The sequence below is a fragment of the Megascapheus bottae genome, chromosome 9, assembly GCF_031878675.1.
Source record: "Megascapheus bottae isolate mThoBot1 chromosome 9, mThoBot2.hap1, whole genome shotgun sequence".
Lineage (NCBI taxonomy): Eukaryota > Metazoa > Chordata > Mammalia > Rodentia > Geomyidae > Megascapheus > Megascapheus bottae.
Genome location: NC_143517.1, coordinates 56,790,215 through 56,808,293, shown reverse-complemented (window position 1 = coordinate 56,808,293; position 18,079 = coordinate 56,790,215). Strand labels below are relative to the sequence as shown.

The 18,079-nt window shown below is 36.7% G+C and overlaps 1 protein-coding gene across 1 annotated transcript in view; it reads right to left on the bottom strand.

The window, feature by feature from the left end:
- Window positions 1–18,079, bottom strand: part of Nsmce2 (NSE2 SUMO ligase component of SMC5/6 complex) — a 221,326-nt gene that overhangs the window by 122,383 nt on the left and 80,864 nt on the right. Inside the window, exon 4 of the mRNA XM_090339376.1 lies at window positions 16,493–16,646. Within this exon, the coding sequence (XP_090195502.1) occupies window positions 16,493–16,646 (154 nt within the window). The remainder of the gene's footprint in view (window positions 1–16,492; window positions 16,647–18,079) is intronic.

Here is an 18,079-nt window from a genome sequence, read left to right as displayed (position 1 = left end):
AGAGACTTCTCTGAAGAGGAAATAAGAATGGCCAATAGGCACATGAAGAAATGCTCAACATCTCTGATCATAAAAGAAATGCAAATCAAGACAACTTTGAGATTCCATCTCACTCCAGTTAGAATGGCCAGGATCAAGAAATCTGGCCGGCAGAAGGAATCACTACTGCGCTGTTGGTGGGAGTGCAAATTCGTTCAACCACTATGGAAAGCAGTATGGCAGTTCCTCAAAAGACTAAACATAGAGTTCCCCTATGATCCAGCAATTCCACTACTTGACATTTACCCAATCATCCAGAAACAAGGACAAACTAAATCCACTAGCACAATGATGTTCATTGCAACACTATTTACCATAGCAAAGATATGGAACCAACCCAGACATCCCTCAGTTGATGAGTGGATCAACAAGATGTGGTATGTATACATAATGGAATTTTATGCTGCTTTCAGAAAGAACCACATCACCCCATTTGTAAGGAAATGGAAAGACTTAGAAAAAAACATATTAAGTGAAGTAAGCCAGACTCAAAGGAACATAGGCTCCATGGTTTCCCTCAATTACAATAAGTCTAGGATTTCCTAGCAGGGGATCACAATAGCTCAAAAGCTATGTACACATAGGTATATAGGCTGAGGCTAAGCGAAATTAACTCCAGGATATGGAAACAAGAGGTTTATCTTTGTGATTGTTGTTCTTAATGTACTATGTTATTTCTTTTTTCTCTTTTTTTTATCCTCTTATGGTTTATTTCATGTTGTTACTATATCTGACTTTGGTATCTGGTATATTGTATATATGTCCATTTGTTTATTTGAAATAGGGAAGGTAAAGGGAAAAACAAGATGAGTGGGAGAGAGTAGGAGAGGGTAAGTGGGAAAAAAACATGGGAAGGAGTATCAATGTTCAAGAAGTAATGTACCTACTACCTGATGAATGTAACTGTAACCCCTCTATACATCACTCTGACAATAGAATACAGTAAATAAAAAATTTTATAGCGCTAATATTTTAGGAAACTTACCACTTTATTTTGACTTATAGTCATTTAAGATACCCACTTCTCTGTTTCTAATCAAAAGGACTAGATCTTATCCATCTATGTACTACCCTTGATTAAAACTGCTTGTTGCATACATATTTTGTGAATCTGGAAGAATATAAACATAATATACCATATATTTTCCCCTTTCTCCATGCCATATATTCATTCTTTTTCCCCTCATCCCTTTCTAGGGATGGAACTCAAGGTCTGGGCCCTATTCCTGAGCTTTTATGCTCATTGTGCTCTACCTCTTGAACCACAGCTCCTTTTTTTTTTTTTTTTTTTTTTTAACTTTTTGGTGGTTAACTGGATAACTGGAGCTGGTTAAGAGTTTTACAGACTTTCCTATCCAGGCTGGTTCAAAATTCCCTCCTCAGAACTCAGCCTCCTGGTTAGCTAGGATTCCATGTGTGAACCACAGGTGCTCAGCTTGCTCTCTACCCCTTCTCTTTCTCCCCTCCTCTTCTCTCTCTTTATTTTATTTTATTTTTTAAATTCCTAAATGCCTAGTGTACTGTCAGGCACAAGAGACACTTCAAAATATTCAGCAATCATAAACCAACTATAGTTGAATTTTACTTATGTCAAATTCTCTTTTCAAGCTGTTTTGAATACTGACAAATAAAAATATTCCTGATCAATCTGGAAAAAAAATGAGATTCTTTCAACTACTATTAACTCTTCATGACAAGCATGCAGGTGAAAATGGATATTGGAACGTTCAAAACAAACACACAATTATGAGTTCTTGTGACTCACTGAAGTCAGGCTACCATACTGCCTACCTCTTCCTATCAATAGTCTATTTGCCTACTTGGGAGTCTAGGATGATCAATAATTGTTCTGACAGTTCTAGCAAAAGTCTTGCACAGACTCCAAGCTTAGGGCTCAACAGATCTTCAGCTTCTGCTTTTCAGGTTCCTATTTCCCTCTCTGCCATGAACAAGCATGAATAAGGATGCTGGGGGATATGGCTATCTTAAGTGAGGAATGGCATTCCAGCACAGAGTGTGAAAGTGTTCTATATCGAGGAAGCCTGCCAGTCTGCAATGTGAGTGAGCCCAGCTGAACCAGTGGGAGAACTGCCTAGCTAAGCCAACCCAAATGCCCAAGCCACAGAATCATGAGTCAAATAAATGGCTGTTATTACAGACTACCATGTTTTGAGATTTCACATGTTTGTTTCACAACAAAAGCTAACAGAGAGAGCTGAAAACCCATTACCATTTAAGTTAAAAATGAATACTTACATGGTGTTTTAAGTCTGATTTCTATTACACAATGGTTTTGAACTTATTCTATACTCATTGAAAATCATTCCTATGTGTTTAGTATCAATTTTTAAATAATATTTAAAAAAAAGAAATACGACTATAGCACATCTTCTAAACAAAAAGCAATTGCTAGCTTTTGGATGAACTGTTTTTGTTTTTAAACACTTATTATGTAATAAATGAGTATACCTCATCTCTTATTCCCTTATGTGCCATGAGAATTTTTAAAAAACTACACAATGTGTTTTTTGCTTATGAAATAAGATAGGGGAAGTCATTTTTGACCTTTACTCTTCATTGCTTTAAATACCAATTTCTGGGAAAGGAAGAAACCCAGAAGGAAGCTCACTGAATACAACCAATGGAGTACAATCATATAAAATAAATGACAATGGATAATTCCATCCCCTCATCTTATTAAGTTTCATATTTTAGATCATGAATTTTTAAATATGGAAATTATACATGTTTTTACTTAAGAGTCTGAGTGGGCGAGTCATTAGTAAAAGGTAATTCAACTAAAACTTAAAAGTAATACTAAGAAGGCAAACTCTTCCTTGCTTTAATTTCTGTTCCACAAGCACCCTGGTCCCCTTTCCAAGCACTCATAAGTCTCTAACTCTTCCTCTCCTTAGGAGTGCTGGGTGTCCTTCCCCTTGCATGAGTTATCTATTCCCAGATGTCCTTCTCTTCTCTTCAACCATGGTCTTACACGAATGCCTTTTCATTCCAATTTCTTGAACACTTCAACCAAAATCCAGAATCTTAAATTCAATGTATCTAACATATAAGTTACCTTCCCTCTCCTAAAAACCAATTAGTCTTCCATGAGCCATTACCATTCTTTTTAATGGAATAACTAGTTCCCTAGTTGTCCTCTGTCACATCAGAATCACTTTCTACACTTACTCTTCTCTGAAATCTACTATTTTAAACCAAATGAAGTCCTACTCATTTTACCCTCACAACACTTCTTTTCCAGTCAGCTGACAGAAGTTCTAGACATCATTGGCCCTTGACTGAATCACTGTAGCAAGACCTTTCCCAAACATATCTATCCTATATACCATAACCAGTTCAATTCTTTTTTTTTTTTCTTTTTTCTTTTTTGCCAGTCCTGGGCTTGAGCTCAGGGCCTGAGCACTGTCCTTGGACTTTCTCAAGCCTAGAGCTCTACCACTTGAGCCTCAGCACCACTTCCGGCTTTTTTCTATGTATGTGGTACCGAGGAATCGAACCCGGGTCCGAGGAATCGAACCCGGGTCTTCGTGCATGCTAGGCAAGCACTTTAACCACTAGGCCAAACTCCCGGCCCAGTTCAATTCTTTATCGTTAGTTTATTTTTGGTGTTACTGAGGTTTACAGTTAGGGGCTTGCATTTGGCAGGCAAGTTTTCTGACACTTAAGCCATAGTTGAAGCTCCTTTTTGTGTTAGGTTATTGCCTGGGGCTAGCCTGCACCTCCATCTTCCTCTTCTGTAGCTGGGATCTGATAAATGTGCCACCATGCTCAGTCTCCGCATCATCTTCTTAAAATTCAAATACAATCAGATGACTCACCTTTAAGAAACTTAATACTTCTAATACTCCCCATTATTCATTCATTAAACTGTTCTAGGCAACAAGTATTTCTATAAGCCAGTCTCATCTTACGCTTGTAATCTTTCCTTCTTATATTCACAGTCTAACTAAATTATTTGTTCCTCGTATCCTAAATCTTGTTTCCCATTTCTACTCAAAGATAACAATATTACATTGTCTACCTATGGACATTATGATCCAAACACACATTAAAAACATTGCTTTAAATTTTAACATATAATGAAATATTTTTTAAACATCTCACTTTGTTGACAAGCAACTTTCTCAAAGCTCTTGGTTGTTTCTGAATTTCCTATTAAAAATATGTAAGATGCACTCTTTTCTTGACTCTTAAAATACTATCAAATGTAAGAAACAGGTTAACTTGACATCTTATGGAGGAGCTAGGATTAATACTCTCACAAAATAGAATAGTTAAGGACCGGGAGTTTGGCCTAGCATACACAAAGACCCGGACTCGATTTCTCAGTACCACATACACAGAAAGAAAAAAAAAAAGCCAGAAATGGTGCTGAGGCTCAAGTGGTAGAGCTCTAACCTTGAGAAAAAGAACCCAAGGACAGTGCTCAGGCCCTGAGTCCAAGCCCAGGACTAGCAAAAGAAAAAAAAAATAGAATAGTTAATATTGATAGTTTAGGGAAGAAAAAGTTCTTGAAGCTAATATGTAAGTTTCCTAAATCAAAGTACACTGGGGAAAGAAAGAAGAACCATCTGTTAGGAAGGACTCAATGATCAAATTACACAGAAAAGTTGTTAGAAAGTCTGGGGACATTTCCAGCCAACTGGTAACCACACTTTTTGTTCAAAGCATAGTTGGTGTTCATCTGCCAAGGTGATCTTCATGAAAAAGGACACAAGGTTTGCACTATCCTCTCATCATTCCGAGAACTAATCTGTATTATCAACAAAGAATCCTGAAATGACTTGCTAAGTTATAATCCTACTCATTCTCTAAATATATAATTAAGTTATGCTTCCTTGTCAGGTAGTGTTCTAGACACTGGGAATATGCAAAATCAAGACCTGCTCTCACTGAACTAATTTTCTTACCAAATGTAAGACTCCCATAGAAAAGCAATTAATTTACCTGATCCTGAAAACTTAGTTTTTTGTTTTTTTTAAAGAAACTTGATTGCATTTATCTTGGGGAACTCTATTCAGCACCTGCCATCCACTTTCCCCACTCCTAGATCTTCTTATTCAAATTTTGTATGTCAGGTCCTAGGACCAAGTAATCTCAAGTGGTTAGTCTCCTTTTCTCTTGCTCCCAAGACACCAATTACTTGTTCACATTTCTGATATCTGGCACTCTGTTCTACATATAGGAGGTGTCTATTTGCATGCAAATAGATGGGAGAAGTCAGGGGACTATGGGAAATCTCTATATCTTCTGTTCAACAGTGCTTTCAAAAACAAGGCCTATTAACATTTTTCTTTAAAATAGAGAATGAAATACACTGCCAGGTCTCTCAAGGTACTATTGGCAGATTGTGGAGCCCATGTGGGCTATTCCTCAAGGAAGCCATTTTTACTTCCTTCTCTCAATGTTCCAGACATTATTCATGGAGGGTTCCTGGGGGGTGATACAATCCAGGAACTCAGTAAGAAGATGAGAACTCTTAAAAAATTACACTTTTTTTTGGGGGGGGGGCAGTTGTGGGGTTTGAACTCAGGGCCTGAGCACAGTCCTTGGACTTTTCTCAAGGCTAGAGCTTTACCACTTGAGCCACAGCACCATGTCCAGCTTTTTTCTATGTATATGATACTGAGGAATCGAACCTGGGTGTTCGTGCTAGGCAAGCACTCTGCCACTAGGTCAAACTCCCGGCCCCCAAAAGTACAAACTTTTGAAATAAGATATCACATGACATTTTCTAACATGCTAACTAAGTTGAACTGGTAGTCAATTTTCTCCATTTCAATCTATGTCCAGAGAGGAGTCCCTAACATACTGAATGCTCATATAACATATACAACAGCTCCAGCTCCATGACATTTACACACAGTAAAAATGTTTTCAACTGAGTTGGTTCATTATATAAATAATTCTTGATACTTAGTCTCTATTTCCCCGTCACGAAAAGATTGTCAAAATAAAAGTCAAGAAAAGATTGTCAAAATAAATACTGTTTTCAAAAAAGATCTCTTACCTATAAACAATTTGTTCACACCCTTGCCAATTAAAGAGGATTCCTTAACTACCTGAAAGTCTAGCAAGATTTTTCATTCTATTAACAGTCTTGCAAAATGACTAAAGTACTGAATCTGTTTCTTTTTACTTAAGAATTCTTGTTAACTGATAATAACTTTCAAAATGCTCATCTTTACATATCTTAGGTATAAACAAAACTGATAGTAAATGCCTTTAACAAGCTTTAAAAGGATCAGGCAACTAGTATTTAGAAGCACATTAAGTTTGTAAAGCACTTTTGTATACAATAATGGATTTAATCTTCACCCGATTCTGTGGAATTACTACTATTGTATAATCAAACTTCATAGAAAATAAAAACTTTGATGAGTTGATCAAAAAATACAAACTATGACTTGGCCAGACCACAATCAGAACTTACATTTTCTGATTTCAGACTTCAGGGTCTGTTGCTAAATAGCCCAGATAGATGCCAAAGAAAAAATACACGTTCTGTGAGCAAACTTTTGTTTTGTTCACTGCTTCATTTCCACCACAGTACAAAAACCATTGCTGAATGAAAGTTAAATTCAAGAAGTAACATAAAAATGAGACTTTTGAATATAGGATAATGTTAATTTATATTTAAACCTAATGCATCAAGTACAATGTAATTCATTAGCAATTAAGCTGTATCATATCTGAAACTGTTGCTAGATTTGTATTTGTATTCTTGGCTAATCAACCTTTTGTAGAGGAGATATTTCCAATCCTGATTATGTATTAGCATATATAATGGGGGAACTTAAAACAAGCTTTCAGGTCTACTAGACATTAACTTAATTTGAATTTGAATTTCTGGAGTAAGGACTAAGCTCTATTTCTGTTGTTTCTGGTTTTGTTTCGATGTTCATTTGTGATACTGATACCCAGTGAGGGATGACCAGTAGTTCTCAATAACTAGAGGAATGGTTAACAGTCAGTTCTACTTCCTGGTTTAGTAGGTCTAGGGTAGAACCAACAATCCATATTTTTAAGAAGTTTCCAGGTGATTATGATAATGAATAACTGCAATACATGGTTCAGGGTTTTTTTGGTTTGTTTGTTTGTTTGTTTGTTTGTTTTTGTGGGGCATGGGGCTTGAACTAGGCTTGAATGCTGTCTTTGTGCTCTTCAGCACAAGGCTACTGCCCTACCCTTGAGCCAAGCCCATTTCCCATTTTTCTAGGGGTTAATTGGAAATAAGAGGCTCAGGTTCTAGGGCTGGGAGTTTGGCCTAGTGGTTTAAGTGCTTGCCTAGCATGCACAAAGAGCCGGGTTCGATTCCTTGGTACCACATATATACAAAAAAGCCGAAAGTGGTGCTGAGGCTCAAGTGGTAGAGCTCTAGCCTTGAGAAAGTCCAAGGACAGCGCTCAGGCCCTGAGCTCAAGCACAGGCCTGGCAAAAAAAAAAAAAAGTCTCAGGTTCTTTTATGCCCCAGCTGGCATTGAACCTGATCCAAGATCTCAGCCTCCTTAGTAGCTAGGATTACAGGCATGAGCTACTAGTGCCCAGTTTTATAGCTACTCTTCAAAGTGAAATAGTTGTGTACTTGATACATGTGATTTAACTTTAAAATTTCAGAATGATTAATGATTAAATGGTGTCCACTTGCTATGCACAAACATAATTATCAGACTATGCAATAAGCTGATAAAATTCTATTTAAAGTATCTTTTCAGAAAAACACACATATATGTATAAATATATATAAAGTACTAAAAGTATTTAATAACTCTGCCCGACTTTCCCATTATATCTAACTATTATAAAACTTAAATCATTCTAACTTCAAAAATTGTAACTTGACCAGATGATTATGTTCTTAAGTATAATGCCCATCAGCACTGGAATATATATAATTTCCCTTTATCCTAGATTCTAGCTGCTTTCTGAGAATGGATAGCTTCATACTCATAAAGTAAGTTGCAGTGAGAGAAACACCCCTAGTTCAGTTGTTAAACTTGCTGCTGACTCATTTGTCCCTTGATAGCCGAACCTTCTTTACTAATTTTAATTATAGCTACTTCTCATTCTTAAGCTTTCCTTTTCTTTATGAATGCAATCCTGAGGCCTCTTGACTGTGAGACACTGGGGAAATAACGTCAACTTCATGGTTCTTCTTGTACGGTGTTTGGTCTGCTAAAAACAAACTTACAGTTTTATGCATTCCTGTAAAAATTAAGTGGGATAATATATGTGAAAGAGATTATTGTTGTTATGCTTGAAGTAAATTTCACTGAACCCATTCTAAACTTGAGATGTAAAAAATATCCGATTCCTCTGCCATAACATAATGGCTATTCATACTAGAAATGTCATTCTCAGCAGTACTGATAAAAGTAACTGCCAGAATCAAAAGATCTGGAAAAGAGTAATAAATTCTATGAAATTTCTGATTTCCTGATATATAGTCCAGCTGTCCAAAAAAGACATTCTCTGTCAGGTAGATAAAGTGGCTTTTCCTCTGTGTCACTAGGGTCCATTTACAGGTCTAAGCTGAGGAGACAGATGATTTAGACTTAAGTCTTATGACAAGTCAATTTCTAGAAACAAATGAAATGGAATGAAGGAAAGAAAAACACATGGAAATATTTTCAAGAATAAAGGCCATGAGTTTGTTAGATTTTCAGCACATAGGATCTTAGGCAAGCAATATTCTTTTGCTGCCTATTTTCCAACCTTCAGAAAGAATATAGTCTTCTTGCAGAGTTGTGAATTCAAACAATGAATCTACTGATTCAATGACCATTCATTAAGTGCCTCATGGAGTAGCACTATATAAAGACTAGCTATATCTTACATCCTACAGGAAGAGCACAAACCTCAGATAAATGAGGAATAGATAGGTATCTTTATACAAAAGAACCTTCATGGAAGCTAGTTTGCTAGACCTCAATGACCAGATTAGAATTTAACCCCACTACAGAATAAATTCTTAATTCAAATTCATTCTTTTTTCACTTAATTTCTTCACTTAATTATCCACTTGGTACTCCCCAGTCAGCTGTAAAATGGAAACAAGATCATCATCGCTTCTGGTACTTAAGATTGGTTTCCCCTTACTCCAGTGTTTCCTCTCTAGCAGTGCCTATCTTCTGGTACATCTATTTACTATCCCTGTATCTCAGGCATGTCACTCTGTCTATCTGCCAGAGCAGAAGTTCTCTTAGTTGTGGTGAGATCCTAGAGATTCTGCTGGCCAACAAAGACCTAGGCAGCAGTAGTATTATGTATCTAAACCTTATGCCAGAGTTCATGGAATAGGACAGTGCGTAAAACTAAATCTACACCATTTCCTTCCATCTGAATACATGATGAAGGAAGGGGGACATCAACAACCAGGAATAATAAATCAAAGGTAAACTACTGTTGCAGAAAGAAACTCATGTCTTGATAGCATCCTTAAGTGAATTCTTTGGTGTGGTGATTGTCCCCTCCTGGTTTTATCAGATTTGAGATCCAGATTGATGGGCTTACTTAAATGGGCTTACTGGAGTACAGTTCAGGCCCATATGTGTATATATAATTCCAATGTCCCTGTCATTCAAAATAGTTCACTCATAGGTTTAATTACTTCCATACTTTATGTTTTGTGTGTACCAATCATCTAAATATAGGTTATTGTCTGAATTTGTGATGAACATCTTCAGATTACCAATCAAAAAAATAAGGCATGCTCGCCAGGCACGGTGGTTCACACCTGTAATCCTAGCTACTCAGGAGCTGAAATCTGAGAATTGAGGTTCAAAGCCAGCCTGGGCACTACAATGCCCACTAAAAAACCAAGAGACTCTTATCTCCAATTAATCACTAGAAAAAGGGAAATGGGGCTGTGGCTCAATGGTAGGGCTGAAGAGCTCAGAGACAACATTCATGCCCTGGGGTAGAGTGGTAGCCCTGAGCTGAAGAGCTGAGGGACAGTGTCCAGGCCAGAGTTCAAACCCCCTGACCCGAAGGAAAAAAACATAAGGCATGCCCTCCATTTACGCTAAGCATTTAAATGCACAAACAAAATTATATTTCATTAAATTATTATAACACTAATGTTAGTATATTCAGTCAATTTGATTTTTTTTTTACTACAAAGTTATGTCTTATAGCTTTAAAGTCTCTAAATATCAGTTACTATCAATTACTATCAACCTTCAGTTCATGCTGGCATATATCACAACCATCATGTGATATGATGCTGGCTAGTCATATAATAGGTTAACAAATGAATCAAAGATGCCAGAAATATTGCTGAGTGACTTCAGAAGTTATCTGTACAGAATTGTTCAGTTCATGCATTTTACTTAAGTTCTCTTGAAGTTAAAATGGCAGGACACTGCCAGTTGCAGTGGCTCACACATGTAATCCTAGCTACTCAAGAGGCTAATAAGATCAGAGGATCGTGGTTCAGAACAAGCCGGGGCACTAAAGAACATGAGTCTCTTATCTCCAATTAACCACTAGAAAACTGGAAGTGGAGCTGTGGCTCAAGGGGTGGGGGACAGCCTTGAACTAAAGAGCTCAGGGACAATACCTGGGGTAGGGCAGTAGCCTTGTGTTGGAGAGCTCAGGGATAGTGCCCAGGCCCAGATTCTAAGCCCCATGACAAAAAAAAAAAAAAAAAAAGGCAAGAAATAGTTTAAGGCAAAGAGAAAAAAACTACCTTAATGCATTGATATTAATTACAATTATCCTGTTCAACAGTCTGTATCTGTCTATCTGGAATCAAATCTCATTGTTAACTTCACAACTTGGAAGAGAAAATACAATTACTACTGAAGGAACTAAATTTTTTTTCTGTGAAACTGTTGCCTAATTCACCATCACCATCCTAGTCAAATTGTCTAGAACTATAAAAGTTCTTTTTAATTAATTTTGTTTTGAAGAATTAGAAGGAAAAATGGGTGGCATCTTTAGGAATGTAGGCTATGTACATAAAAGATGACTCAAATCCAGGTCTTCTATTTCCTGAGCTCATGTTCTTTCTACTGTTCTGAACTAGCTTTATTGATAATAATTTTACTTTGAAGCCAGCAATGGGCATTTGTAACTTCAGTATCTCATTTAACATTGATAAAAATCCTGAGCAATAAACTGATGCAGACATAATTTTCTCTCATATACAAATGTGTTATGATTTGACTACAGAAATATCTTTTAGGCCCATGTGCTTAATACTTGGTCCCTAATTCTGGAAACTTTAAGATGTAGGTTCCCAGGAGTGGGTTATTGTGGTATCTTAATCTCTGTGCCATCCTTTCTTTCTCTGCTTTCTGTCTGCCAAGAGGTGAGTTGCCTCCTCCTTCACATTCTTTACTCCCATGATATTCTGCACACATCACAGAAATAAATGGCTAAGGACTGAAATCTCTGAAATAAATCCTTCTTCACATAGATGGTTGCTGCCAAATATTTTGTCACAACAATGGAGTAACTGATACAATGGGATACTGTATGTCCACAGGGTAAAATGATTTGTTTAAAGGAATCAGACTTTATACCTGGGCACATCTATAAGATGAAAAAACTTATTATGTACCACTACATTATATTCGAGTGAGTACAGCCTATCCTTTAAGTTTGTATTCTAGGAATGATAAGTGAAAGGCGTCAGTGTTTTTTTTTTTTTTTTTTTTTTTTTGGCCAGTTATGGGGCTTGAACTCAGGGCCTAAGCACTGTCCTTGGACTTTTCTCAAGGCCAGAGCTCTACCACTTGAGTCAAAGAACCACTTTCAGCTTTTTTCTATGTATGTGATACCGAGGAATGGAACCCGGGTCTTCATGCATGCTAGATGCAAGGCAAGGACTCTACCACTAGACCAAACTCCCAGCCCCTCTAACACTTTTTCAATATGGTATTTATTTGATATCTGTTATTAGTGGTTCTAATATGTGGATATATATATATATTTAAATTTATATTTGTTGTTGTTGTTTTGGTCGGCCATGGGGCTTGAATTCTGGGCCTGATTGCTGTCCCTGAGCTATTCAGCTCAAGGCTATCACTCTACCATTTGAACCACAATGCCATTTCCCATTTTCTGGTGGTTAATTGGAGGTGAGAGCCTCACAAACTTTAGTGCCTGGGCTGGCTTTGAACCATGATCCTCCTGAGCCTCCTGAGTAGCTAGGATTACAGGCATGAGCCACTGACGCCTGACCTTTTAATATATATTTTTTCATTTTTGTATACTAGTGTTTTTGCCAAGCACAAGTTCCCTGGCTTCTATTTATTTGAGAGCACCTGCAGTGACAGGCACTTAAAGTACTCTGAAAATATCTGACATAAATGTTATTTACAGGAATAAACCTCTAAAGAACTGCCGCTTTCTGAATATGGTTTAGATCAGGGACCAGTAAATTTCTTTTTTTGTAAAGAGCCAGATGTAAAGCTTTGCAGGCCAACAGCTATGATACATCATTCAGTGCTGCCATTACAGCATTCACAGGCCCACATTGTAAAGAAGTGTATATGGTTCTAATTAAACTATGTATAGCACTAAAATTAGATATTCATATAATTTATGTAATTTTCACATCACTAAATACTATCCATCTTTTGATTTTTCCTCCTCACAATTAAAATATTAAAAATCATTCTTAGCTTGCAGTCACAGCAACACAAGAGAAACAAGTGAGATTAGGCATACAGGATGTAGTTGGCCCTCCTTACGCGCAGATCTGATGTTTTCTAAGTAAAAAACTTCTGATGGTTCACAAGCCTATTACCAATATGAGAGGCCTTATTTTCTTTGTGTATTTCTCAACAATGAATCAAATGCAGAAGCAAAATATGAGGATCTAGACTATTTCTAGTCTAGATCTGCAAAAAATGTAAAACAAAGTCAGCCCTGTCATTAACTTTTTCTTTTGGGGGGGCAATAGAGCTATCACTTCATCTAGAATGCTGTTTATAATAACATGCAGTGGGCTTAGTATTTTTAAAAACTAGCAGTTTTAAAATTTCTCAGTTGTGCTTTCTAACACGATCAATACTAATACATACACAGCATGTAAAGAAGAGTTCTCTAGGGTGCTCAGTACATTTTAAGTACATTAAGGGAGCATAAGTTCAGAAACTTAGAGAACCAGCTGCTAAGCTATAGTTAAAAATGACTTATTACTGCCAGTAAAATTCACCAAGGCCTGCTCACCATTCACTACCTCTAACCACCAGCTTGACCTCTCTTTTCTCCCAAGAAGAGCTGCCTGGCATTTGTTTGACTGGAAACTAATTTGATAAAATTTAATTCTATGCAATAATGTGTTTGTATAGTGATATTAGTAAATAAAAATGACATGGTCATTTTTATATGAGTAACAATTTAGCTATGCAGAAATCACAGAAATACTTCAACCTTTCCTTTGCCCAAACAGGTAACTAGAACCAAGTAAGTACTCTCCCTGCTTTCCAATTCTCAAATTTCAAAAACAAAATTTTTTTTATTAAAGACTTTATTAACATTGATTTTTACATCATATTTCAAATGATGTGCAAAAACAATTTTATTCTAATTCCTTACCTCCAGAACATAGCTCAAAACAGATCCATTAAATCATTCCTATAGTTCAATGTACCTACGATTTGGATCCACATATATTATGGAAGACCAATACTAAGCAGGACCCTCATAACAGTTATATCTAAGAAGTAAACTTTTCTGGCCATAATGAATGTTTAATTGACAATGCTCACAACAATGACCAAGGATTTCATTTTGCAAATAAGGCATATACATCCTATAGTACATATTAGAAGAACAATAATACTTTGCTTTGTTCTGAGGTTTAAGAACTTTTAAAAGATTTTAAAAGAAAGTTCTTTTAATTCCAATGTTACAATGTATGGAAATTCCTTAGATAAGAAAGCATTCTTTTAATATACATTTACAATGGCCTAATGAAACTATCCTTACCCATCTCTGTCTCTCTTCTTCTTTCTTTACTTCTCTCCCTAGCTTTCTTCTTTTTACATGTCAGCGAAACAACCACTATTATAATACCTTAACATTTTGTTGATTACAAAGTTCTTAATAAGAAAATTTTTCTCTAGGAATGTATGCTTCTAAAAGCTTAACAACTCCTTTTATGGAATGTTAATTTTGTGAACAATAGAAAGGGAGGAAATTCATATTTTTTCAATCTGTATTATAACTATATTTTTTTTTTCATGTGTGGTGATATTTTTTTTTCTCCAGTCCTGGGCTTGAGCTCAGGGCCTGAGCACTGTCCTTGGACTTTCTCAAGGCCAGAGCTCTACCACGTGAGCCTCAGCACCACTCTGGCTTTTCCTATGTATGTGGGGTACCGAGGACTCGAACCCGGGTCTTGGTGCATGCTGGGCAGGCACTTTAACCACTAGGCCCCGCGGCGGTGCCCCTATAACTATATTTTCAAACAGTAATATAATCAGATGTTAGAGCCCTGACTACAGATTGGCAAAACACAATTTATTTGACTATTTTGATCAATATCAAATATGAAATTGAGACTGCAGTATGATTTAAGTGGTAAAGTGCTTAAGACACTAAGTTCAAGGCCCAGTATCATGGGGAAAAAAAAAACAAACAAACACTTAAATGATAAGAAAGCCATTAGCAAATTTATCTGTCCTGGGGATGCCTGCCCATTTGGGGGAATTAGCCCAAATTACATGAGGAAGATTTTGGTAGCCAAATTGTTCAGTGAAGAACAAAAAATAGACCTAAAAGACAAGGGAAATGCTTACTATTTAAATCTACAGTAAAAGCCAGTCTCATCATGATTGCAAAACATTCCAAATTGTGAAACTTAAGTTACTTGTAAAATAGACAAAAGTAAAGCAGCTTCCTCAGTCAGTTTTTGAGATCTCAGCATCAATTTAAAGAAAATGCTTATATATTTTTTAAAAGGCCTATTTCAAAATACATACCTCCTCACTAAGCACATAAGGAGATTCATTATGTGTCATATCATATTGCATTTCTACTCCTCGTGTGTGGGGGCAAAAGTATAAAACTATGTTATTGGATTCACTATTCAGTTCTTAAAAAACATAATCCTTAAAATTATAAAGACTATAGAACTATATACTAATGTAAAAACACAATTTACAAAACATGATTATTTAAGGAAAGGGCATTGATACTTCTATGTGCAGAAAGGATATATTATTTCTGGTAAATTCTGTCTCCAGTTTTTCTCTGAATAATAAATTATTTTTCTCACACTTTAAAATTAAAAAACAAATACGTTCATTTAAAACGCTCTGTGATGGCTTACGCCTGTAATCCTAGCTACTTATAAAGCTGAGATTTGATGATTGTGGTTCAAAGCCAGTCCATGTTGGAAAATCCATGAGATCTTTATCTCCAATTAACCAACAAAAAGTTGTAAGTTGGCTGTGGCTCAACTGGTAGAGGTGCTAGCCATTGGCAAAAGAAAAAAAAAAAGTCCAAGGATTGCATCCAGGTCCTGTGTTCAAGCCCCAGCCCTGGCACACATATTCTCTCTCTCTCTCTCTCTCTCTCTCTCTCTCTCTCTCTCTCTCTCTCTCTCTCTCTCACACACACACACACGCACACACACTCACACATGCACACACACACTCACACACAAGTTCCATGTAGTTTATTAAGCATCAAAAGTTATATGAAATTTATACCACAAAAAACGATAAAATGATGGAGGGGATTTGGCTCCATAACTGAGAAGGAAAGGCTTCTGAGAAACCATCACCAGTATTATTTCAAAGCAGTAAGATTAGAATACAACTGAAGCTATTTTTTTTTGCCAGTCCTGGGGCTTGAACTCAGGGCATGAATACGACTGTCCTTGGGCTTTTTCTTCAAAGCTAGTACTCTGCCACTTGAGCCACAGCAACACTTCTGGCTTTTTATATGTATGTGGTACCAAGGAATTGAACGGGGGTCTTTGTGCATGCTAGGCAAGCACCCTAGCACTAGGCCAAACTCCGGGCCCCAACTGAAGTTATTTGAAAGCTTCTAAGAAACCATCACCAAAGATTAGAATCTAAATAAAGTTATTTTAAAGCCTGGCACAGCAGTTTAAAATTTGAAAAACCCCATTGTTAACTTTAATGAAGTAGTTTTCAGTTTTATTTTGTTTTCCCCAAGTCCCCTCACAGCAGTGAGATGAGATGATACATGGAACTTTGTTTTAGCTGCTGGGGAATTCTCTTAGCACTTTGTGGAAACTGTTGGCTTTCACAAATGGAAAGGCTGATATGAACCAAACGTTAGACAAAATACAGGATTGCAACAGCAACTTAGGACTGAAAAGCAACTTAGGAAGAGAATCAAGCCAGGCATATAAAGCAAACTTGATACAATTAGTTTTGTTCGATTGTTCATCAAGTCACCTCTTTTCAAAATGCCAAACCAAAGCAAAGCATGGCAAACTTACATTGCTTCTTTAGTTCTTTCAGCTGTTGCTTAAATTGTACAAATTTTTCATTCTTCTGAAAGTCTGCATCCGAATTCTTATTTTGTAAAGCCAAAAATTTCTTCTCCACTAATAATTTTAGATCTGGTATATTTTCTGGACGTTCTTCTTTTACCTAAGGAAGGCAATAAAATCATTGCAGTTCAGTAATAAGAATGTAAACAAGTTTTTATGAAATTATTTATATTTCATATACTTGAAATAAAAAGGACAATGAACTAGAAACCAAATTCTCTGAATAGGTGACAAGATGCTGACACACACTGAAGGGAATCATTCTTCCCGCCTGGTGATCCTTGTTTCCTTTCTTACAGTCATCCCTGTTCTACGACCTTGCTCTTTCCCTATACCAAGGTAAACGCCAAAAGGAGCAACCTTAACAGGTAGGTCTTAAGCATCCCTACCAGGTCTGCAAATAGTCTTGTGGCTACTATTTTATTTATTTGTTTGTTTGTTTGTTTTTGTGGCTCATGGTGCTTGAACTCAACGTGGGCATTGTCCCTGAGCTCTTCAGCTCTAGGCTATTCGCCCTACCCTTGAGCCAAGCCCCACTTCCAGTTTTCTAAAGGTTAATTGGAGATAAGAGTCTCAGGTCCTTTTCTGCTTGGGCTGGCTTTGAACCTTGATCCTCGGATCTCAGCCTCCTGAGTAGCTAGGATTACAGGCGTGAGCCACGTACTGACTGGTGGCTAATACTTTCCCAAGGCTTTAACCTTGACTTTTCATAATATCCTATCATAACACAGTAAATCCTCAGCTTATTCTGTCCAGGGCTCAACTCTCAATCTATATTTCTCTCCTCAGTTATAGCAGAAAAATTTTCAAACATATAAAAAAATCAATGGAAATGTATTGGAAAGAAGTTGACATACTTCCTACATGCCAAAATTAACATTTTCTATGTATTATAGCCCTCCTTCCTTCCTTCCCTCTCTCCTCTCTCCTCTTTTCCCTCTACTCTGTCCAACTTCAGTTTTGTCTTTAAATGTATCTTAATTATATCTTTGTCTCTTTTAGAATAAACATTCTCTCTACAGGCTCTTTCCCCAGAAATATTTACTCTGACACTTAACTCTTATATTTAAATAGCACATAACCTTGTATAATCCCTATTCCCTGCCCCTAATTACTTCCTGTTTATGTTCCAGATCCTTGAGAAAGATGAGCCACCATTTCCACTTCCTCATCCCCAATCCATAGCCATTACAATTGATCTCACTGAATCACACTAGCTCCTCTTCTCTTTGCTCACCATTGTGTCTTCTACCACAGACCAGTCACATGCAATTGCCCCTTTTCCTACCTCTTGACACACAAGGAGCAGTACTAAATATATGTATTTCAAACTGATCTTGTTAGCCCCAAATACACTTAACCCAGCCACAAGCACATTTTATTTACTGATAATAATAGTATTACATAATTTCCGGGCTGGAAAATAACTAAGAGATCATCAATCTTCATCTCCTTTCTCAGTTTCAAAAAATAAGTAAAATAATATAGAAAAACATTAAATAATTATTTTCTATTATTCAACTAGAGATAATG